Below are 24,109 nucleotides of genomic sequence, written 5' to 3'. Positions count from 1 at the left end.
GCAGGAAGGCCGGCGCCGCGCCGCAGCCTCGCCCGGAGCGGGGAGGGAGCTTGGCCCGCCGTCCTCGCTGGAGGGGTGCCCCCACCCAGGCACCTACAGAGGACACGTGTCAGTACGTTGTCGTCTCATCCCGTGTCACAGCCCCTCCCCCAGGCCTGGGATTCCCCGGTCCGCCCGGCCTATTATCCCCAGGCCCAACCCTCCGCGCTGACCCGGGATCCGGGCCGGGTCCCTCTCCTCAACCGGCGCGTCTCCCTGGGCAGGGAGCGGCCCGGCGCCCGCCGAAGACACCCCCCAGCACGTTCTCACCCCTGTCATCTCGTCCCTCTGCCTAGCCCGCCCCACGCCTGGGAACCCCGGCCCCCTCTGGCCCATTGTCCCCGGGCCCAGCCCCGCGCTGACCGCAGGCTCAGCCCCATCCCCTGTCCGACGCGTCTCCCGCGGCAACGCGCCGCGACCCGGGATGCAGCCCGCGAGCTGGGCGGCGGTCAGGGAGGCGGCGGGCCGTGACGTGCTGGCCGCCGACCTCCGCTGCAGCTTCTTCGCCTCGGCCCTGCAGAGCTACAAGCGCGACTCCGTGCTGCGGCCCTTCCCCGCGTCCTATGCCCGCCACGACTGCAAGGACTTTGAGGCCCTGGTGAGTGTGCTGTCCCCCGGCGCTGTCCACGGCCACGTTCTGTCCCAGGCCATGTTGCCTGTGGAATTCGCGTTAGTGAACGTGCCAGCGCCTAGACTTGACATTCCCAGCCTGGCCTTGGGGAAGGTTTCCAGGAGCTAAGAACACTCCCGGCACCCTAATGTTGACCCTCCCAAGGGACTTGATGGCTGCCTCTTGTTAATACAAGTGACTCCCAGGGGTGAAGTGAGAAATTCAACAGTTGCACAGGCCTCCACAACGTTTTCTAGTGTGGCCAACAAGAGGATGTTGATAAGAATCAACTTATTCTGCTAAATAGGAAGTTATCTATCCCTTTGCAAATAATTCGACACCAGAAATCCCCAAAGCCAGCTGGACCTCTATCTTCAGATGAGGTAACATGTGGGCAGTACTGCTATAAATTATAACATACGGACAGTACACAAGTGAGCTGTTATTTCTCTGATGATTCAGGACGCACTTAATTTCTTGCAGAGTTCACATCAGGGTCAACATTCCAGATATCAGTTAACTTTGTAATCTAAATGGAATTACCTAGAAAAATGTAACTTAAAAGTTGATTCTGTAAGAAATACAAAATTGAAAGCCTGTAATCATTATAGTCATTAAAGTCAGAATTAGTACTCAATGACTTTCAGAGAAAACTCCAGGCCTACTTGGTTTCATTGGTGAGTTCTACCGATCACTGAGGGAGTAAGTAATTTCAGTTTTATACAAATTCTTCCAGTGTTGAAAAATAGGTTAGTGTAATCTGATACTAAATCTCATAAGGATGATAGAAGAAAAGAAAATTATAGGCCAGTGTCACTCAAGAGTATGAATATGGAAATTCTCCATAAAAAATTAGGATCCTGAATCTAGCAGTATATGAAAAGAATACTTCTTATTAATAGGTTGGGTTTATCCCAGGAATGCAAAATTAGTTCAACATTAGAAAATGTCTTAATGTTATGAACCACACTAACAGAATGTTAATCGTGTTTAGAATTAACATGTTTAGAATTATCTCTGATGAGGTGGGCAGTGTTGGGTTCCCTCTTTGCTATCACTCAGAAGGTCAAGGGACAATGGCCCAGCCTCCTGGCCCCTACCTGGTCCATTGCAGCTTAAGCAAGGGATGTGTCGAGAGCATCTGAGGCCTTGACCACAGTGCGCAGGGGTTTCAGGGACAGGGAGTAGGAGGTCGGAGAAAGAGGGAAACAGACTGACTTCCCCTGTGGTTTGTTCTGCAGGTTTAGATACTCAATTTTGTGAGTTTGTGGTATCAGAGCATTGGGGATGTAACTTCCTCCAGTTTTGTCAATGGATATTTATGGAGCGCCTGCTCTGGACCAGGTGCTAAGGATACAGAATGAAAGACTCAAGGGGAGGTTAACAGTCTGCTCAGCTATAGTAGGGAGTAAGCCCTTTATCTACAACATGGAAGCCCAGAGCAGGGACCCCAGCCCTTGGCGGTGGGCTGGAATCGGGGAGCACTGACCAGGGGTAGTTATAATGCCATGCTGAGTCCCTAGGAACATGGAGGATTTCAAGGAGCAGAGAATAGGAAACGGGTATTTCAGGAGGATGGCAGGATAGTCAGAAAACCAGGAGCTCACTGAGAAGGACAAGTCTATACTTTAGGGTGGCTTTCGTGGGGAACAGGAAGAGATGAGGACAGCCGGAGCAAGCAGGGCTGGGCATGTCCTGCTAAGATGTGTGGATTTTATCTGTGGGTTGGGGAGGGCATTGGTGATGTCCAGGGTGCATTTCTGAAAGACCCCTGTGGTGGCAAGGGTATAGAGAGTCAGTAGACAGAGGAAGAGAGATTGGGGTCAGAGGGACCAAACTCACTAGAGATGATGCCCCACCACGTGCTTTATTAATTTTTGCCAAGAAACATCCAAATGGACTAGAATGCTCAGTGTGTTCTCTTTCTGCTGGAAGGTCGTCTTGGGAAACAGAAGTCAGGTTTATTTGATGAATATGGGATAAATGCAAAAGGAGCTTTGGAATTGTTTCGATTTTTTTCATGCTTTTGAAAAATTTTGTTTTAATTACACAAGTAATATTTAAGTATATTCTTGTTACAAAAAATCCAAGTGATACGAATAAGTACCAGCGCCCCTGATAGAGCTCACCCCATCCCACATCCCTCCCCATAGGTATCAGTGCCCTCAGTTTGGGGCATACCCTTCCTCCCATACCTGTACTCCCTAAGGAGAGTGTCAGCAATCCGGGTGGCCCCGAATAGCCACCTGCTCTGTAGGGACAGGCTGTCCCGTGCACAGGGCTCATGGTGCCAGTTTTAGACAGTGCACACTTTCTCTCGGGGGCCACTGGAGAAACACAGACAGATTCTTACCACCCCATCCTGTTGCCATATTCCTTACTGGACACCGTTGTTAGGGAAACTAGCCCAGGCCGCACAGATTCTTGGCTGTCTGTAGCCATGGCTTTCAGGGGCACTTTCTGAGAAGGCGGCTCACCGGGCAGGGCCTGGCACGGCCTCTGGGGGCATGCGCACATTCTTAGGTAAACACACTTCAGGTTTCATTTTACCACATGTTACATGAGTTACAGAAAAGCTGCAGAGATCTTGGCATCTGAAACTGTCTCTCTGACTCAAAGGTTAACTTTTAAAAGGGAATCATATCTGGACTCAGCCTTCGGGATCATTTTGTGGTTCCCTGAAGGAGGATGGTACGGAGCTGTTTAAAATGTCTCTCATTTTCATTTGTTGAGCTAAAAGCACTTGGAAGTAATGTAAAACAGTGTATCGTTCTCAGCCATTTAAAATTAATTTTCTCCACACTGTGAGGTGTCACAACACACCTGTAGCACATGTGTTGCAGTTTCCAAAAATCAGAGCTCTGGCTTGAAGTACTTTCTGGACTGTTGCTTTCCTGAGACTGCCCACTGCTGAACCATGCTCTGGGCTGTCGCTTGACTCTGGCTTTATTCTGTCCCAGCCCCCAAAGTCCCAGATCGTCTCTCAGGTGCCATGTTTTGAGAACATTTCTTTTCTGAGTCAGCACTTCGATTTCACTCTAGGAGTTCTTTGTATTCGCAGTGTCTGGCCTGGGACCAGGTACTTTTCAGATGTTTGAGGAATCAAATTGGATATGTGCTGATTGGCCAGGCTGAGTGTTTCTGACCTTGTTCCTTGGGACAAGGGTTGGCTGAGCTCTTATCAGGTCAGGGAATCTGTAGCATTCTGGGAATGTCCTATAGCCCTCATCTTCGGCCCCCCCAAGCTTCAGGTTGAGCTAGCCCAGTTCACATTCCTGAGTCACAACACAGAATCTTGTTACTGGTGTCACAGCTGTAAGGATTTTTTGTTTTGTTTTTCCCCTAGGACGCACCATGCCCTGGTTCTCCATTATCTTGCAGCCCCTATCTGGGGATGGGAGGCGGGGTAGGAATGGCTCCTTTGTATTAATTCCTGCCCATGGCCACCCAGAGCATGGTTGAGGACCAGCAGCATCAGCATCACCTGGGCACTGACCTGCCAATCAAGATCTGCACGTTAACGAGGTCCCTGGGTGCTGGTGTGCAGAGTGAAACCTGAGAAGCACTGCATCTGGCCCGTCCTATTCCCACGTACTGTTTTGGGGCCGAACTGCTCTAGTTGACTTTTCCTGGTTCTGGTCTCTGGGTTGCACTGCCTAGACAAGCTGACTCCTCAGTGTCTGGGTTAAAATGTGAGTAAGCTGCTTACCTGACCCCAGGGCCTGCCTGTCCTCCCCAAGCCATCCCGTTGTTTGTACAGGCAGACTTTCCTTCATCCTTCAAGATGCAGCTGGAACCTCATCTTATTCTGTGCCTCCACTTCCTTCCTCTGGGTTCCTACACAGTTTTAACAAATTTGCTCTTATAAATAATGCTCTGGTAAACATCCTTCTACCTTAATCATTGTTTACATTGCTAGTTATTTTCTTGAAATAAATTCCAAAAGGTGAAATTGATGGCTCAAAAGCTAGTGAACCTTTCTAAGGAAGACTTTTGATGCTTATTTCCAGACTGGAAATGGAATGTTAACATTTGCTGGGGAGATCATTCTTTATAAGGGTTTCAACCTCGGCTTGCATAGAGCTTTCCTTGGGAAGCTTTGGAAGATACTGACATCTGGTCTTGACCCCGAGAGATTCTGGTTTAATTGGTCTGAGGTGGAGCCTGGGCATTGGGGGTTTTTTGTTTATTTGCAGAGCATACATAGTTTAAAATTTTTCCTACTGATTGATTTGATCATTTTCATGGGTGCTTGGTACCCACCTGCTGGTTAGTGAGGGAATGGTAACAATCAGATTCAGTCTAGTCAATAAGGGACCTTTAGGGACATTCTTGTATCTCAATGTACAATTCTCAGTCTCTTGGATTACCTTTTTATTCTCAAAGATGGCATTTGAGGAGTGGGAGCAAAAAAGTATACAGACATAGGTATGTGATGTGACCGTCGTTGGGTATGTGACTAGAAAGATGTCTCAGCCTAAGGGAGGGTGATGTGGAGCCCAGGGTGGGTCAACCTCCCAGTAAAAGCTATTTTCTCCCTTCCCAGCTGTCCCAGGAATGCCGGCCTTTCCTCAGCAGGTTGGGTCGCAGTAGAGAGGGAGATCTGAATAACAGTAATAGTAATATAGTACCTTACACTTGCACAATAGCAATGGTACTTAGTACTTGCCTATTCTGAGCTTTTTTTTTTCACATGTAACTCAGTTAATCTTCCTAACAACTCAGCAGTTACCATCTCCATCACCATCAGCCAATCAGTATATGTGCTGGTGGTAGACCGACCACCCTCCAGCCCCCAGGTGATGCTGGCGTGTAGTCAGGGTGGAGAATTACCCCTTTAGAGGGTTCCCATGGTGATGCTTTTTATGTAGAGGACTCTTATAAAGTAGACTCTCACTCCCATTCTATTTTAGTAAATCTGGATTTTCATACCTTAGGTTTGTGCAAAGCAAGGTAGGTGTACCTGGATGTAGCGGTGTAACTGTGCCATCCGTCTTTCCCACCGTCATCTCAGCAGCCCACCCCACTGTTCCAGGTATCACTCTATCAGGTCCCAGAGGTTGGAGACCTTGGCTGTGCCTTTGGATCACTTCCTTCTAGCACCTCCACCCATGGCTAGTAATTACAACCTCTGGCATCTTCCTAGGCAGGAATTTTTTTCAGATGTTCTTTCCTGCTGCCAGCCCTTCTAGGACAACATTGCTTAACATCTAAACCTGAGTATCCCCACCTTTTCCTGGTGATAAGAATCACCTGTGTCAAGTTCCCTAACCAGAGATTCTTGGGCTGCTGCCCCAGGAGATTGTGATCTGGATGGTTGCAAAGTCTCCACTGGGCTGATTTGAAGCAGGGAAATTGAATTGTCTCCTTCTGAGGTCATTGGCCCTCTCTCTTCTCTGCTAGCCCCCTGCTGGTTCCCTGGCCTTGGCTTCTCAGTCACCCTAACCACCTCTTTCCTGAGACTTTCTTTCTCGAACCCCTGTGACTGCCCGGCACTGCCCACCACTCAGAACTTGCCCAGACTCAACAGCCACTTCTGCAACTGAATGCTTCCTTACTGCTCAGAGCAGAGGCTGTGAAGTGTGGCCTGTGGGATGACTGGTTTTGTTTGCCCTCTTATCTTTTAGAAATTGGGAAATTTTTAAAAAAAAAATGCAGCTTGCTGATTTCTTTTAAAAACAAAGGCTCCCCAGCCTGGGTGGAGGTTGCCCTTGGGCAGAAAGCAGCTGGAGCTAGGGGTTGGTGGCTGGGCCCTTTGCTAGGCCAGGGGTCTCCAGTTCAGCAGAGTCCTCACCACTCTTTCCTAGACAACCTCTTACTCATTTCCATCACCTCTCTGGCCTTGGGAGCATTTGAACCCCGGATGACCCTTTGGGACTGTTCACTGCGTCTTTGTGACACTCCTTCCCACTGGGAATGCTCTCTCTCTCTGCTTCTTAAACTCCCCCCGTCACTTCAGGGCCCACTCCCATCCTTGCTTCCGTAAACCCTTCCCTCTGCCTTCCCCCGAGCCCCCAGAAATGCCTGCCTTCTTCCTAAACACTTTCTCCTCAATCTGTTGATAAATGCGCTCCACTATCATTAACTGTGGCTCGTAAGTCTTGTCTAGATGGAGAGCTTTCTGTCTCCTGACGCTGCTCCGTACTGCGCATGGCATCCATCTTTCTCCCTGCCTTTGACAGGGCTTGGGCACAGCCAGTGGCTGTCCTTCTTGCGTAATTCAGGAAACATGCCCGAAGCTTCCCAAGCAGCCTCTTAAAGTTCACCTGGAATTGCTCTTTTGGGTTAAAATACGCAGTCCACTACTAAATTTCTCCACTGATTTGGTAGGAGAGCATCACAGAGAATGGACTCGAGCACAGGGGAGGAGAGACCACCTGGCTTCATGTCCCTGCCCTGCCACTGAATAGCTGTGTGCCCCTAGGCAAGGTACTTAACTCACCAAGCTTCAGTGTATCCATCTTTATTTTTATTTGGAAATTTAAAAAATTTATTGAGGTATGACTGATTTACAATATTATATAAATTTCAGGTGATTAAGTGATAACATACAGTATTTGTCTTTCTCTGTCTGACTTATTTCATCCTCCAAGTACATCCATGTTGTTTCAAATGGCCACATTTCATTTTTTTTATGACTGAGTAGTATTCCACAGCACGCGCACGTGTGTGTGTGTGTGTGTGTGTGTGTGTGTGTGTGTGTGTACACACCTGTCTTATTTATCCATTCATCTGTTGATGGGACCTAGGTTGCTTCTATATCTTGGCTATTGTAAACAACACTGCTATGAATATTGGGGTGCATGTATCCTTTCAAGTCAGTGTTTTCATTTTCTTCAGATGCATACCCAGGAGTGGTAGGTAGCTAGGTAGATGCTAGCCATTCTGACAGCTGTAAGGCGATATCTCATTGTAGTTTTGATTTGCATTTCTCTGACAATCACCTTTAAAACAGGCTGTCGTGAGGATAAATGAGACGCTGCTTGTGCAGCATTTAGCCCAGTGCCTGGCACATAAGGCCTCAGCAAATAGTGGCTGTTACTATCTCATTCCGAACTTCATGCCAGACTCCAGGCTGGCCTCTGGGGCTCTGGGATAAGTAAGATGTGGGTGGCCCTCAGGGAGTGTTTGTCCCAAGCAGATTTGAGATGGCTCCAGAGAGTCAAGTAGCAGTGTAGGATTCTGCACTGAGCACCAGGGGAGCGCAGAGGTCGTGTGTGGTCAGGGAGAGGGGAGATGGCCTTGCAGACTGAATATCATGCTGGGCAGCTGCAGAAGCACAGTGGAGGAGAGACATAGTGCATCGGGGGAGCAACGTGATGGAGCAGGTGGGAAGTTTTGTAGCCAGAGGTGCTGTTAGGCCGACGCTAGACGAGATTCTGAAGGGCTTTGTTAAGGGGAGGGTTGCTAGATTAGCAGGTAAAAAATATAGGCCACCTACTTAAATTTCAGTTTCAGAGAAGCAACAAATAATTGCTTTAGTACAAGTATGCCCTAAATATTGCATGGGTTATACTTACCTTTAAAAAGTTGTTGCTTATCTGAAATTCAGATTTTTTTTTTGTAACTCCAATATAACTGAGCAGACTATTTTATCTGGCAACCCTACTTGGGTGCCTGGACCTCAAAAAGCCCTGCTCAAATGCAGAAAGGTTTTGGTCATAAGAGGAAGAATCCTGTTAACTTTTTGTAGCAGATTAATTTTTTCAGAGTAGCTTGAAAAGTGAAATGGGACACGAGGGAGGTCAGTGGAGGGGTTAAGAGTGGGGACAAAGAGGGCAGCCCAGCAGGACACACTGGGGGCCCTGGAAGAGGCCTGGCCCCAGGGGAGCTCAGGTGAGGATTGGGCCCAGCTCAGTGTAGGGAGGGCTCTCTCCCACTTTCACAGACGGAAGCCCTGAGAGGGGCCTGGCTTGGCTGGCGGTCCCTTTGTGGGGCTCCCTGTGCCTCGGTCTGGGCTGTTGACAAAGGCTGTGGCTCACAGGTGGGATTGGAAAGCAGTGATGGAAACAGTGGTCATGGGAGAGAGAACTCTGCTCTGGCCCTGGCATCACACGTGTGGACCAGGAGTAGAAAAGAGGGTCAGGGGAGGCTGAGGTGTACCTGAGGGGACACCATTTGGAATACAACTCCAGGTACCGTTAGCGGCTCCGTGATTCCTATAGAACAGAGGCCAGAGTCCCCGAGAGGGTACAAGGCCCTTCACAGGCTGATCCCAAATCACCGTCTTGCTCCTGCTCCTCCTGGCAACCCCTCCCCCAGACTCTAGGCTCCAGCCACACCCAACTGTCTGCAGTTAATGACAACAACCATCATGGCAGTCCCACTAACTTAACACCTTCCTGTGCTCTAAGCTCTGGACTACTTTGTTTATTCTTTAATTTTTTTGAGGGAGGGGAGAGGAGGTAATTACATTTATTAATTTTTAGAGGAGGTACTGGGGATTGAACCCAGGACCTTGTGCATGCTAAGCATGCGCTCTACCGCTTGAGCTATACCCTCCCCCCTGTACTGCTTTAGTTTGATTAATCTTCACAGAGAGCCCATGAAGTGGCTATTGATATTATCCCAATTATGTGTTTGAGGAGACTGAGATAGAAGAGGTCAACTCAGCCAGGTCACACAGCTAGTAAGGGGGTGGACCTGGGCCCCCTGGAAGGAGAGCCCACACAGTTAACCACCTCACCATCCATCCACGTCCCTGTCTACACGCAGCACTTCCGTGCCCTTGTATGTCAAGCCCGGTCACAAGCACCTCCCCTGCAAAGCCTGTCCTCACCACCCCCTTTTCTCCCAGCCCTTACGCAACAGGCGTCCCGCCTGGTCCCCTTAGTAGTTTGTATCCATCGTTGTTACAACAACGAGTAGTTTTAAGTCATAATTATTTAGCTTTCTGCCTCCCCACTGTGTAGCAGCAACACACGTGGAGCATCTACACACCCCTGTTTTTTAATTGGATCCTCCCTGATGGCCCACAAGGCATATAGAGATAGTATTATCAGAAGTCTGAGGCTATTGGCTGAGTCTTGGAAAATACAGACAGGAATAAAGCAGCCCTGAGATATTTCTGACTTTCAGTTACAGGGTTAAGAAATAAAGCCCCTTTCCATCCCCACAGTTGGCAACAGTGAAATTTCTAGAAACATGGAAAAGAACCACTGGTATTCATGAAGTACCAACTATATCCCTAGCAAAGGTGTGTCTTGGCCAGGGAGAAATGCAAATAAGAAGAAAGGAAATAGACATGCAGCATATAGACCAGGCCCTGTGATTCTGTTACCTTCTCTAATCTTCCCGACAACCTGGAAGGAGATGGTAGGGTTCCCGTGTTAGGAGATTGAGGCTCAGCCAGGTCTAGTGCTTTGCCTAAGGAGCAGGGATTTAGACCAAGGTCTGTCCACTCTTTCCTCTACATCCAGGAAACAGGAGAATTTGAAAAACGCAAGACAGTCCTTGGTCTCCAGGAGTCCTGTCTACTCGGGGGAGAGGGTACTGAGGCTGAGTGCTTTAGGGGTCTGGAGGACAGGGGTTGCCTGGCTTGGTAGAGGTGGGGGAAGGGGCATTCCAGGGGCCAGAGTGAGCCAAGTTTGGAGGAGGTATGTTCACAGATGGCACCAGTCTGCAGTGGCGTTTTAAATGCCATGCTGCAGAGATTTAATTTCTAGCCACTTTTAATTTCTAAGCAGAAGCTCCAAATACCTTGTAAGCTATCTGTTAGTCTAGGTACCCAGTCCCTTATCAGAAGTCCTGGCACCAAATGTGTTTCAAAATTCAGACTGAAATCAGGAAGCTCTGGGACGATCACAGCTCACAGCAGGGTGTGTTGTTTCTGCTGAAGTCCTTGCTGTGGTCCACAGAGAGGTCCAGGAGCTCGTCTTTGCCCCTAATAGTGACAACTCAGGTGTAAGAAGATGAGATTCACATGGGATGGAGCAGGAACTGCTCTGGTCTAATGAAGCCCCACATTCCAGGGACAGAGGCAGGTCCCTCTAGTAAGAACACCACAGATCTAGCTGCCAGGGTCCTTACAAAAAGTCACTCGGAAGCCTCAAACCATGGATCCCCCACTTACGGTTTCTTCCAGTCCAGATGTAGTTGACCATGCTGGGTCATCTTTACCATAAGCAATGTTGCCTGGTTATGTAGGTAGTTGCTTTAGTACCTTTGTCTGGTCTCAAGGGAACAGGCTAACAGGAAGTCAATTAACTCATGCTGAAGGAAAAAGGCTTTGGTAGCCCTTTGCTCACACGTGTATATACCAGGTATGTGGTAACATCTGCACCATCCCTGCAGCAAAATGTATCTGTAGTAACACAAAGTGGGATAAATAAAGATTAAACGAACCTCACATCGGTTCAGGTCAGGTTTTGTACCAATTCAGTTACAGAACAACCTTTCAGTGTTCAGAGCGTTTGGAGCTGGCCATTATTGGAAAAAGATCCTAAACTTGTGAATTTCCCTCCTAAGAAATCCCCTGAAACATGAAAGAAGTGCAAGTTGCCTGCCTCACCACTAGAGGGCACCTGGTTATTATCATTTTGTCCAGGATCCTTGCTAATGGAGGTTTTTCCTCACTCCAGCTTGCAGATGCTAGCAAGTTACCCAACCTGAACGAACTGCTTCAGTCCTCCGGAGACAAAGACAAATGGGCCTGGGACCTGGTGAGCTGGATTTTGTCCTCAAAGGTCCTGACAATTCACAGTGCAGGGAAGTCAAAGGTGAGACTTTTTGGTCTGTAGGATCACAGAGTCTGAGCACTGAAAGGCTCTGGAATATCTTTATGCAGCGGAATGATCTGGGCAGCTTGTTGAAAATGCGGATTCCTGGACCTCATCCCCAGAGATTCTGATTCTCTGTCTAGAGTGGGGCCCAGGAACTTGCACACTGGTGGTGCAAAGCCGTGTTCTCCCTCGTACTAGCTGTGCAACGTTGAGCAGGTTACTGGGTGTATGTCATTACCTCAGTCTCCTCATCTGTAAAATGGGGATAATAATAGAGAATTAAATAGATTTTCTCACTTAGAACAATGACTAAGGACTCAGTGAATGTTGGGTATCACAGGCACCCCAGGTAATTCTGGTAAGGGTGGACCCTCGACCACAGCTTAAGAAACACTGACCTCATCAAGCGGTCAGGAAACATAGAGGCAGAACCCGAAGGGGTGGAAATCCTCAGACTCTGGGTTCAAATCCCAATCCTATCTGTTGTTATTGAGTCTTCTTCTCCCCACTTGTAAGTTGAGAACATTGACAGTTACCTCAGAAGGGAGCTGTAACAGAATATGTGTCATCCCCCCAGTACAGTTTCTGGCACAGGCCAGACATTCCATGATTTGGTTTCCCTTGCCTTGCTGGGATCTCCCAGGCACAGGCTGGGCTGACAAGGGTCAGATTGTAGGACCGGCAGATCCCTAATCTGGTGTTCTTTCCTCTAAGCAGCAGCAGGGGTTTTGACTCTACTGAACTTCACTTAATTAATCAATTTTAATCTAAGAGCATTTGATGTTATAAGTTCCTGCTAAAGACAAAAATCCTCCCTAAGTGGTATAAAATTTGGTATCTTGCTTTCTGGTGTCAGGGACAACCTCCGTCTGCACTGGATGGTAAGGTAAAGAGCTCTGGAGTGCGAGTCAGGAGACCCGTATTCAGGTCCAGGCTGGGCTGCTAACTCCTAGATGATCTCTGGGTTTTACTTTTGTCATTTGTTAAATTGAAATTTATTCATTCATTTATTCATTCTTCATGAGGGCATCAAGTGCCTACTAGATGTTGGGTGCTATATGTAAAGTAGATAAGGCAATAGCTACTTGACTTTTGATGATAGGCCAGTTAAATTCCCTTCAAATACTGAGTGTTGGGACCCAGGATTATCAGCTTTTTATTGTGCCCAAGTAAGGACAGTCTAACTTGTATGATAATTTTTAAAGGATGTTTTAATACAAAAAAAGGAGGATGGTCCTGACCTCAGACTAAAGGACAGTTCTTCCAAAGAAGGGCTCATGGCATCCTTACATCCATATAAAAGTATTTGTTAAATTGCCCTTATTTTTGTCATTTAATCACAACCCGGAGAAGACTTTACCACAGACTGGCTTTGGTCTGTGATTTACTGTTTGGAAGTCTTGGAGATGGTGTGCTCTCTACCCTGAAGAGGATTATTACCCTTTAGGAAGGAGCTTACCCTTCTGTATCAGTTAGCTTTTGCTTCATAACAAACCATCCCCCAAATCTACTGGCTTAAAACAATATTGATTGCTTCTCATGATTCTGTAGGTTGGATTGGGTGGTTCTTCTGGGTGGGGCTGGCTCACCTGGGGCTGATCCAGGGTAGCCTCCCTTACATATCTGGGATGGCTGCTGTGGTTGGGGCCTTCCTCTATGAGGCTGTCATCCTGTAGAAGGCTAGCAGGGCTTGTGAAGGGCTCCCAGCAGCCGACGAGGAAGGCCAAGCCCTTTTCAAGTCTCTGCCATGTTTACCAAGGTCCCATTAGCCAAAGGAAGTCACATGGCCAAGCCCGGATTTAAGGGGTAGAGAAATAGATTCCATCTCTTGATAGAATCTTGGTGGAATTCCACTTGCAAATTCACATTGCAGAGGGGTGAGTGGACAGGAATGGGAGGAAAAAGTTGTGGCCATTTTTGTAATTTATCATACCTTTCTACCTCTCAAAATTTTTGTCAAGATGGAATGCAGGAAATAGATGTGAAAGTGTTGGGAAAATTAGAAGTGATCTTTAGTTAGAAGGAGCAATTCACGCTTCTCAGTTAGCCTACTGGAGGGAAAAACATTAGGGAAAAGCAGTGTTGAGTTATAAGCTCTGAGCTTGTTTATAAGTTGTTTTTATTCCCAGGAAACCGTTTGTCCTCATGAGCAGGACCCACAGGAGTTAAGCCCAGGGCTTTAGGAGGCCATTTTGGCAGCACATTTTACCAGCTTCTCAAATAAAATTGTGACTTCCTGCATGTTCTCAAGTTTGAAAAGATCCAGAAGCTGACTGGTGCCCCTCACACGCCTGTCCCCGTACCGGACTTCCTGTTTGAAATCGAGTACTCTGACCCAGCCAACGCCAAATTTTATGAGACCAAAGGAGAACGAGATCTAATCTACGCCTTCCACGGGAGCCGCCTAGAAAACTTCCATTCCATCATCCACAATGGCCTGCACTGCCACCTGAACAAGGTGGGGCCCAAGTCTGCCGACTTGGGGCACAGAGCTGGTGGGGTGGGGGTGGGTGGGTTGGCCAAGGCCTCGCCACTCAAAGTGTGGTCTGCAGACCAGCAGCAGCAGCATCGCCTGAGAGCCTGTAAAAATGCAGAATCCTGGGCCCACCTGGACCTTCTGAATCAGAACCTTCAGTTTAACAAGATCTCCAGGTGATTTCTATACTGATTACCGTTTGAGAAGCATCAGTTTAAAGATGGTTCCCAGCCTTGGCCACACGTTTAGAGTCACTTGGGGAGCTATTAAAAATCCCAATGCCTGGCTGCGTCCCTGTCTGATTACATCAGAATCTCTGCGAATGGGGCCCAGGCATCAGTATGCTGTCAGAGGTCACCAGGTGATCCTAATGAGTGGCCAGCCCGTGCTCCTCAGCATGGTCCCTGGACCAGTGGCGTCTGCATCCCTGGGAGCTTGTTGGACCTGTGGCATCTCAGGCCCACGCCAGAACACCTGATCAGAAATCACACTTTAACAAGCTCCCGGGTGATTTATATGCATGTTGAAGTTTGAGAAGCACTGGCCTAGGGGGCAGTCCAACAGAGTTGGCCCCTGGAGAAATTGAGGGATGTGCCAAGGAGAGGTCCTTTTCCTCCCTCCTTGAGCTCCTTTCCTCCCTTTTTTAGGAGCCAAAACAGTGTCAACCACCCATTCTTTGCAGGCATTTATTTTGCCCCTCAGTGAAGCGTAGGAAGAAGAGTACAGACGAGCCAAAAAGACTACCTTTGCAGCTCTGCCATCCTTGGCAAATTTACTTAATCTCCCAGAGCCAGTGTCCTCATCTGTAAAACGGGACACTGTTCCCCACCTTCTGGTATCCCGAGAGGACTGAAACCGTTCATGTATGCAAAAGGCTCTTCCTGTACTTAAGTACTGAGGAAGCAGTGGCTGCTTTTAGAGGATGGAGAGGGAACCTGGCGTGGCTGGAGGGCTGAGCTTTTCCGCCAGCGGTGCCAGCCTCTGCCTCGTCTGTGGGGCTGGCTCCACCAACCGTGGACCCAGTGTGGCTGATGTAGCCCGAGGCTGGAGAGACTTTTCCGACACGACTACAGCTAATTAGCACAGTTGGGTTTTGCTGAGGATGACGGGCTTGGTTACACTGGCTCTCAGCTTATTATTACGGCCAGGCTACTGGAATCCAGGGGGCCTCTGCTTTACCCCAGAGCCGGCCTGGAGAAGTTGCCTGCGGATGACAGCCTTGTCACCAGACCTTCACTTCAGTGCCCGAGGGAGTTTGCTGCTTAGAAGCATCTCATCCGAGTCCTTTGGAGATGTGGATGCTCTTCTGGCCTCTGACTGGGTTTTCAGTGAGGGGCTTTACTTGAGGGAGCCTCCCTGCCAGTTGAAGCTATGAGATTGTGTTCGTTTAGAGATAACGCCAAGTTTCTCGCTGTGGTCCTCCACTGCTTAAGGCTCTTGAGTCTAGGGAACGGTGTATACATGGCAGGCATCAGCAGAGAATGGATGTGGGGTCAGATGAGAGGACATCCAGTGTGCTTGGAAAAGATCTGTGTCAGCTTTTGAGACAGGGGGACACTGTGTAAAAAGGCCAAGCCAAAGCTTATCTCATTTCCCCTAAGCTTCACTGACCCGGCTTAGAATTGGGGAAGCCTGGTGCCACTGATTAAGACATTTCTCAGTTCCCAAGTGGAGAATGTTCAGTGAGCTTTTTGAGTCCATTCATCGTCTTAAGATACTGACACTGTGGCCCAAGGATAACAATTGAATTTCAACTTGTATCAAATTCCACCCACCGGTAGTAGCTACCTAGTGTGTCGTGTTGAGAAGGATTCTGAGTCAGTATAAGTGCCACGATTGACATTTTTATGTCGGCATCACGGTTGACTGTTGATGTCTGCCATGGGCAAAGGGTGTGTTTACTGTGCCCACTGTAGCCTCAACGTGCAGGTATTTTACCTGAGATTCTCTCGGCTGGCATGCTTCCTTGTGGAGGACACCAAGTTAGCACCTACCACCAGGGACCTGCCTCCTAGAATTTTGGACATTTGCTTGGTCAACACCAACACAAAGAGTGCAGCTTACCCTGCCCCTCATGTAGACCTGCCTTATTTGGTTCCAGTTTCTGTCTGAGAGCTTTGTTTCTTTTCCAAGTAGTGACTCAGATGACTTCTCCCACTCAGGTGCGACCCCTCCCGGTACATAAGGGCATAACTTTGCTTCTGCAAGCCCGTCTGTGTCACCATGCTTAGCACATTCATGCAGCAGGAATTACCGCCGGGCTGTGACATGAGAGCCGGTGATGGAGTGCCCGCTGTGTCACGTGCCAGGCGTTCTGCATAGTGCTTTGTGTGTGTCAACTCACCGGGCCCTCACCGGGCCCTCACCCACGACCTTGTTATCGCCACTTGTAGATACAGAAACCGAGACCCCAAGAGTTTATACAGCTGGCTACCTTGTCAGAGGCACAGGCACGATTCAAACTTGGACTCATACCTATGTTTTTCTTTCTCAGCCGCTGGAACTACTAGTTTGCCAGGTTAGTCAGCCACATCCCAGTCAGTTAACTGCTGTCAGCTTGGAATGTGTTCTGTAATAACCCTGTGACGATGTCATGTCATTATTTGACGTTATGCCTTTTGCTGGGGAAAAAAGGGGCTTGACGATTTTATGTTAACATATATATATATAAATCTGTTGAAGAAAGACCTGTGTTGTCTTGCTGCTCCAGCTCCGCGTTCATACAGCCCTTTTTCTCTTCTGTTGACCTCTGCCGTTCCAGACATCCTTGTTTGGGGAAGGGACCTACCTCACCAGTGACTTGAGCCTGGCCCTCATTTATAGCCCCCATGGCCACGGGTGGCAGCGCAGCCTCCTCGGCCCCATCCTTAGCTGCGTGGCCGTGTGCGAGGTCATTGACCATCCAGACGTCAAGTGCCAAACGAAGAAGAAGGGTGAGTGAGCATTTGGCCCAGACCCAGGCTGCCGGCCTCTGGGTGTCAGGCTCTTGCCTTTGGCCCAGCTGTTGGGTGGAGCGTGCTTTGCACACCAATGGGTGGGCTGCGTCCAAAGCAACGTAGAACAAGGCATAAGTTACTCAAGGAGTAAGTCATCTCCTTAGGGCCTGAACACACAATGGAAAGGACATCCCTTACTACAAGGTAGTCGGGAGGGCCGGGTGAGGGTGCTGATGAGGTCCTCGGGGGCAGCTCAGAGGAAGGAGCAATCCCGGTGGGTCCAAGTGCTCTGACAAAGCATTGGGCTGGAGGAGATGAAAACGAGTATGTGAGGCCAGAGCACAAGCTCCTCGAAGACAGAAACTGGGTCTCATTCATTCTTGGGCACCTGGTGTCAGCACGGAGACATTCAACATACATTTGCTAAACTGAAGGTAAAGATGTGGGTCCACACCCCGTCCCTCCAGGCTGTCTGCTGTGTGCTGGAGCCCCCGGAGGATGTGAGGGGCATCTGAGGCCATGGGAGTAAATCCCGGGCTCTCCAGGGAGCGGATGACGAGTGGGCCGCCTCAGTCCACTCCCTGGATATGTCCCTTACGTCTTCGCCCTGTGCGACCCCCTCTTCGGCCTTCAGAGGCAGAAGAGTCACAGAACTGTGGTTCTAATCCCCAGAGCTGGCCTGTGGGTTGCACTGAGAAAAGGAGAATTGAGAAAACCGTCTGTTCCTGGCGCTAATGTAAAACAACTGGAATCCCGAGGATCGAGCCCAGGTCTGACGCCACTCTCCCAAAGCAGAGCGTGTGAACGTTCGCATTTATGATTCCTGGGAAGTGTGCTTCCAGGGTGACATTAAACATCGGGACAGAACCTCCCAGAGTCTGCTGTTATGCAGCTTTGGTCTCTTGTGGTTTTTTCTTGTTGTTTTTTGGTTCTTTTTGGTAAAGCTCATGTTATTAAAAGAAAAGGTTTTGTTTTGTTTTGTTTTTTAAACAAGTCTTGGTACAAAGGGTGAGAGATAAGTGTTCTAAGAAGCTCAAATCCAGGATGGTTAATTTAAAATGCCTGCTAAAAGGCTCGTTTCAGACCAAGTCCTGTTTCCAGTCTCATGCTGTTTTTTTGTAATGGCCGTCAATCTGCTTCTTCCCTCTGCTTTCCCTACTCAGTTTTGTTTTGTGTTTTCTCTTGTATCCCTTATATTTTCCTGTTCCTTTTTCCCTCTTCCTGTTTTTTTTTTTAGGGGGAGGTAATCAGGCTTATTTTTTATTTATATTTGGAGGAGGTACTGGAGATGGAACCCAGGACCTCGTGCATGCTAAGCATGTGCTCTACCACTGAGCTATGCCCTTCCCCCTTTCTGTCGTATTTTTCAGTCCTGCTTCACGTACACACACGGGGCTTCTCCAACCTCAGGACCAGGAGGCTTGACCTGTTCCTGTTCAAATTTTGCTGCTTTTATTATTGAGTTTTTCCCCTGTGAAGTTGTGCTTTCTCTCCTTTTTCAGATTCCAAGGAGATAGACCGCAGGAGAGCGAGAATCAAGCACAGTGAAGGGGGCGACATCCCTCCCAAGTACTTTGTAGTCACCAACAACCAGCTCCTGCGAGTCAAGTACCTGCTGGTGTACGCACAGAAGCAGCCCAAGAGGTGAGAGGGATGGTCCCCGCGTGGGTCCAGGAGGACGACTGAAGGCTGGGCTCTTAGTTACCAGCACCCCGTCTCCCCCAGCCGTAGACGCCAGCATGTACAAAGTGTATAAAGCTCTCTGCTCTATGTGAGGGGTATGAGGTGATGAATACATGTTGAATGAAGTGTGGTCCTGGCCCGAAGACTGTATATTCTAGTGAAGAAGAGCTTTGTTAACACAAATAACTTGAGGGACTGAATGAGGCCAAACTGGTTGCCACAAACTGTGAAGCCCCTCAGCTGCCCAGGTTTCTGAAACCCACTGACTGGGGCAGGGCAGTGCCTGGGTCTGGCTGGGATTATGTGCTGCCCAGCTCAGTCACTTCCCACAGTGGCTGTCGGACCTCCCCCTGCTCCTCTCTGGCCCTGAGATGCCTCATCGTTATCCCTAAAATGAGTGTGTTGAGCCCAACAGCAGACGAGGCCCCTCAGCTCCTAAGGACCGTGGCAGATTTGCCACCCCGTCTCAGCAGTGTGGTGCTGGGGGCTGTGGCAGGGCTCTCCAGGTTTGGGGGTCACTTTGGGATCTTGCTGCATTGTTGAGGTCGATGGTAGAGTTCCTCGTGGGGCTGAGCAGCAGGTGAGCAGGTAAGACAGGAGTGGGTTATTTTTAATTCTCTTGACTCCTCCTCATACACACCAGTGGTTTCCACGCTCCAGGATTTAATAAACCAGTAAAATCCTCCCTCTCTTAAATCTGGGAAATCTGTACACGGTTCCTGAGTTTGGGGGACATTATCCTTTGGTCTGAAATCATCTGGCTTTTTCTACTTGAAAATTCCATTCCTTTCCCACTCCTTCCTGGAGTGTCTCTTCAGTGCACACTTGGATGGCTTAGATCATCTCCCAGCGGGCTGGAGAGGATTTCCCTCGCGCAGAACGATATCTGTACATGTCTGAAAGTGAAAAGCCTTCTGCTAAATACCTTGCCATCTGCTGCCATCTGGTCAGACACCCTTAACGAGGTCATTCTTCTGGATACCAAAGCCTCGCTTAAGAAAAGATGGGTTATAAAAGGTACAAGAGGGGCTATAAAAAAAAAGATCAGGATGAGCTCATTGCATAGCTGTCTTTGTACATTTAAAAAATGTTCTGGTGAAAGGCGTGTCAGCACCAGGGCAAACAGCCCCAGACTTTTTGAGCAAAGGAGCACGCACGAAGCTTCATTTCATGGCTCACCCAGAGGATGAAATTCATCATTTCATCTCCTCTGAGCCAGGAGTTGTTGCATACACTTAAAAAAATGTTTTTCTCTTTGTGCCAACATCATTCTTTCTTCCTCCTGAAGCAGGGCTTCAAGCCAGCTCTCCTGGGTTTCCAGCCATTGGTTTACGGTCATGATATCCCTGTATCTGCTGCTGCTGCTCATAGTGAGTGTCATCAACTCCTCAGCTTTCCAACACTTTTGGAATCGTGCAAAGTGATAATCTTTCTGGGCCTGGTGTAGGGGCCACCTCAACCACGTGCCTTAGGACAGCTCGTCCCGTACCTCCCGTGTCCCACATCCAGCCAGGCTGAGCCTGGGGGCCGGTTGGGGACCACAGGACAACGTTCACATGCCATAAATGTATCAATTGCCTTTGATGATGCTCTCAGCCATGCTCTGGTCAACAGGGGCTGCTGGCCCCTCACTCTTAGGTTTTGGGGGAGATATCCTGTCTGCTCCTTCCTAAACAAGTCTTAGGGAGGTGGCTTTTTTTTTTTTTTTTTTTTTTGCCAGGGCCAAAGGAGAAGGTCCTGCTGCATTTAAAAACAAAGTGTCCAAGCTGTCAGTGGGATGTTTACAATCGCTTCTGGCGGACGTTGGCCCTTTCTCTAATGCCTTCTGGAAGGCGGAAAATGTGTAGTGGGGACTATAAATCACTAGGCAGTTGCCTTGTTTTGACTTGAGACACCCAAGAGGAACAGTCATGTTTCTCATAAAAATCGGTGGGATCGTTTTGAATTCCTTCAGGCTTTGTATGTGAGTGCAAAACACTTTTCACAGTTTTCTCAAATCAACAAACAGCGTTCTGCTGCAGCTGTAACCCCTCCGCCCCAATCACGGATGAGAAAGGAAGGAGTCCGAGACCTGAAGAAAAAATACGAACTTAACAATGAGCAACTCAAGTCGTCTTTTTCTAAAAATTACCAACTGCTGATGACAGCTGAAACGGAACCAAATGTTTGTTTTCTGATTTTTTTTTTATATATATAGCTATTTGACAAATTCGTCTTTGCGAGCTGAGTAAAAGGGGAAATTTCTAAACCTAGAGCACCATTTGGCCAATGTCCGTGGCCTCTTTCCTAGCTGTATTTTAGAGAAAAGGACTTGAGCTGCAGGCCTGCCTCCTGCTCTCGTTCTCACGAAGCTGCCTTGATCGCGGCCTGTCGGCCACAGTGCCACACTGCAGGCCTTCTCCTCTGGGCGGCGGCCTTTGAGATACAGGCCTCCCTTAGTGTGCCACAGATGTGTGTGGCCTGAGCCTCCCTCACAGGGGTCACAGGGCTCTGGGACTCAGCCTGGGCTTTAGATGTGCAGGAAAAGCCTCTGACTGCCCAGAGAGGGCGGTTCCACCTGCTGTATCCTCTGCCCCTCCTTCCTGCCCCGTGTCAGCCCTCACAGAGCCCTGTCTGATTTAGGGGGGAGATTTCTGTAGAGAAGGTGGAAAGTCATATTTCTATAATTTGTAAAGTTGCGAAAAAGCCACTGTCGTGGTTTTTACATTGAATATTGGAACATTTCAAAAATAATAAAGGTATTTTCCTAATTTCCAAGTTGCCTTTGTGACTGCTTTCAGCCTCAGCATGAAACCACCGTGTATTCATTGCTGTGAGAACTCATCCTCTCTTCCTACCTTGTTCGAGGTGGCTGTTTGCTGGACAGTGTTTATCTCCAGGATATCTGTAGGCATTGGATTTCTAGTCACTGATTTACCAAATATGAGCACCTACAGTGTGCCAGGCACTAGAAATAGCAGGCTCAGGTCAAAATGCCCCTGCCCTCACGGAGCTGACAGTCTAGCCAGGTAGGCAGGTGGACAGACATGCTCCAGGAGTGAGGCGGCATTATGTGGTATTATAATGGAATTTTGGAAAATACTTGGCAAGGAATCTTAACATGGTCTGGGGTCAGGAAATGTGGAGGCGAACCATGCAGCACTGCAAGGCACCTTCCACGTACTGATTTCTTTAATCCTTACAACAGATAAGAAAGGCAAGTCCCAGAGAATAGCTTGCCCAAGGTTACATGGCTAGAAGTGGCAGAGCTGGGAGGTGACCCTGGCAGACTGGTTTCAGGGTCATTTTCATAACTACCATGCTGTCCAGCCCCTTGGGCGTCCCAGGAAAGGTGATGTTGAACTGAAACCTGAAAGAACAGTCGGTGTGAGGCTAAGAGGTGCAGGGGAGTTTCAGGCAGTGAAAACGGCACACGCAAAGACCTACAGTTCCTGTTGGAGAAGCTAAAAGTAGGATGGTCATGAAGGAAGAGGCTGTGGTGAGAGGTGGGCGGGGGCCAGATCATAAAAGACCTTAAAAGCTGTGGGCTGGGGAAAGCCCTTAGGTTTCAAGCAAGGAAGTGATGTGATCAGATTTGGTTCACAGAAAAATCATTCTGGCTGGTGGTTGGAGAATGGATTTAGGGTTATTTTGAGGATTAAGAGAACTGACAGTTAAAACAGCCCAGCACAGAGCAAGTAGCTGATATGTTTCAGCTGCTATTATTATTCTCATTATTACTTGCTTTTTAATGGCCCAGCAGAGGAGAAGAGCATGCAGAGGAGAGCGAGCAGCAAGTCCCAGGGACAGCTGAACAGTGAGGTGTCACAGAAGTGAAAAAGGACGTGGAAAGGCTTGATGAGCAATGTCAAACACTGCCAAGCAATCAGGATTGTTCCTGAGAAGTGTCTATTGGGTTTACTGAGTTGGAGATCATTGGTGAACTTGGCCAGAGCAGTTTCAGCAGAGTTCAGTGGAGGGGATGCAGGCAGAGTCCACCTGCACAGGCGTGAAATATTGTGTGCAGTTTCCAGGGGTTCTCATGCAATATTTATTTAAAACCCAATGCCCTTTTTCTGAGGATACACACACACACACACACACACACACAGAAAAGAGGCAATGCAATACCTGATATGACTGTGGGGCAGGTGCGGGGCTTATGAGGGGGGACTTGAGGACGGATGAAGAATGGTCCTGTCTTCCAGGAGCTGCCTGGCCAGTGGGGGCCATCGGACAGGTACATTTTGATATGGGGGGAGGAAATCTCTGGAGCCTAGAGGGTTGGCATGGACAGGAGGGAAGACTAGGACAGGGCCATATTGTGACTTCCACGAGCCCTGGGCACTTTATCTTTTATACTTTATGACTGTGTTGGTATAAATATGAATGCATTACTATTATGTACCAAAATGTTTTCTTCCACTTAAAAGCTCATTTTCCCCCCTTCTAATCTTAAATGGAAGAAAAACATTTTTGTAATGAAGACTTCAGGCCCTGTGCCTACTCTGCCGAGTGGATGAGACAGCCCTGGACTGGGGTTATAGGAGACAGTGTGAGATCCCTGGGTACCTGGGGATGGAGAGACAGGAAGGAGACAAACCCTGAAGACTTAGTTCTATTTTGCACCAATCCCACATCTAAGGCAGACCCCATAGGCCAACCAGCTCAGGAAAGGGCAAAATTGGGTTCTGGGTGTTGAGAGCTCAGTGGTTCATGCTGCAGACACCTTCACGGAGGAGGAAGCATTAGTCTCTTTGCTGACAAACTCCCTGTGGACCAAGAGCTTACCAGGCAGCTGATGGCAGAGGAGACCAGATGGTGGTTCAGGTGGAGCCACCTCACATTGGAGCCCCAGCTGCCTTGGTCTTGTCAAAGCAACCCCATCAGCCTTCTGTCACTAGTGTCACTGTCAGGGGCACAGTTTTGGGAGGTGGCAAGTGGACAGGCTAGGCTGGGAAGTGCCAAGAATCTCATGAGCTGTCAGCTTCCACCACAAAAGGAAGGATTTTACCCTGTGGGCTTTTGGATAAGTGTGCATGTGTGTGTGAGAGATGTGGTTCACTATTGTTTCTGATTAATTCATTTTATTATATACTGATTGCCTGTAAAACCAGGGGTGGGTGGGGAGGTTGTGATTTTAAAAGCCCAATTCAGATCTTTCTCTTTAGAACATGGCCCATGCATCTGAGCCCATTCCTGCCCAGGAGGTTTGTGTTGGCTTGGAATCAGCCATATTCACCCTCCCCATTGCCATGGTGATTCTTGGTAGGGGATGGGGTGGGGGCTGGATTCAGCTCCCCATAAAAAACCCAGGACTAGGTCCCTTCCACAGCCCCCACCAGTCTTTCCCTCCACTCCCCTCCTCTCCACCCTGCCCCACCTCGTGAGTTTTCCATCTCTTGGCCTTTGTTTGTTTTTACTTTTGTCAGTCTCTCCCCTGGATGAGATGGGTTTCTGTTTGTTTCCAAACTGTCTGGGGCTATGCACCATGGAGACAGTGTCCTGGCCTGCCTCTAGCCCTGATCTGGTTAGAATAAGCCCCTCTCCTGTGCATGAATCTCCAACCCGACATTTGGAACATCCAAAACAAATCATGACATTCTGAAATAAGATAGAAACCACCATCTCCACCCACTCCTGCTGGCACTCTTATCCACCTGGA

General features: G+C 48.7%; 1 protein-coding gene across 4 annotated transcripts; it reads left to right on the top strand.

Moving 5' to 3' along the window:
* PARP16 (poly(ADP-ribose) polymerase family member 16) lies at positions 1–21,222 on the top strand. 4 transcript variants are annotated; one of them, XM_031452856.2, is made up of 7 exons: positions 1–637; positions 11,230–11,367; positions 13,622–13,828; positions 16,608–16,779; positions 18,285–18,426; positions 19,757–19,835; positions 20,186–21,222. In XM_031452856.2, exons 1-7 carry the CDS (start codon positions 464–466, stop codon positions 20,213–20,215), a joined length of 942 nt encoding a protein of 313 aa, XP_031308716.1. In that variant the 5' UTR covers positions 1–463; the 3' UTR covers positions 20,216–21,222. The 4 variants fall into 4 exon arrangements, with proteins under 4 accessions (XP_031308716.1, XP_031308715.1, XP_010991859.2 ...); XM_031452855.2 differs by having other exon boundaries at positions 19,754–19,835; XM_010993557.3 differs by lacking the exon at positions 20,186–21,222 and having other exon boundaries at positions 19,757–20,180.
* Positions 21,223–24,109: the final 2,887 nt, after the last annotated feature.

This window comes from Camelus dromedarius, chromosome 5, assembly GCF_036321535.1.
Source record: "Camelus dromedarius isolate mCamDro1 chromosome 5, mCamDro1.pat, whole genome shotgun sequence".
Taxonomy (NCBI): domain Eukaryota; kingdom Metazoa; phylum Chordata; class Mammalia; order Artiodactyla; family Camelidae; genus Camelus; species Camelus dromedarius.
This window is presented reverse-complemented; position numbering and strand designations above follow the sequence as displayed.

What these genes read in the sequence shown, in the direction of transcription:
- PARP16 (XM_064485471.1), top strand. Translation starts at nt 464, where the DNA reads ATGCAGCCCGCGAGCTGGGCGGCGGTCAGGGAGGCGGCGGGCCGTGAC. An exon ending in TGCACTGCCACCTGAACAAG is followed by an intron (nt 13,829 to 16,607) that starts GTGGGGCCCAAG and finishes CTGCCGTTCCAG; the next exon opens with ACATCCTTGTTTGGGGAAGG. An exon ending in GTGCCAAACGAAGAAGAAGG is followed by an intron (nt 16,780 to 18,284) that starts GTGAGTGAGCAT and finishes CTCCTTTTTCAG; the next exon opens with ATTCCAAGGAGATAGACCGC.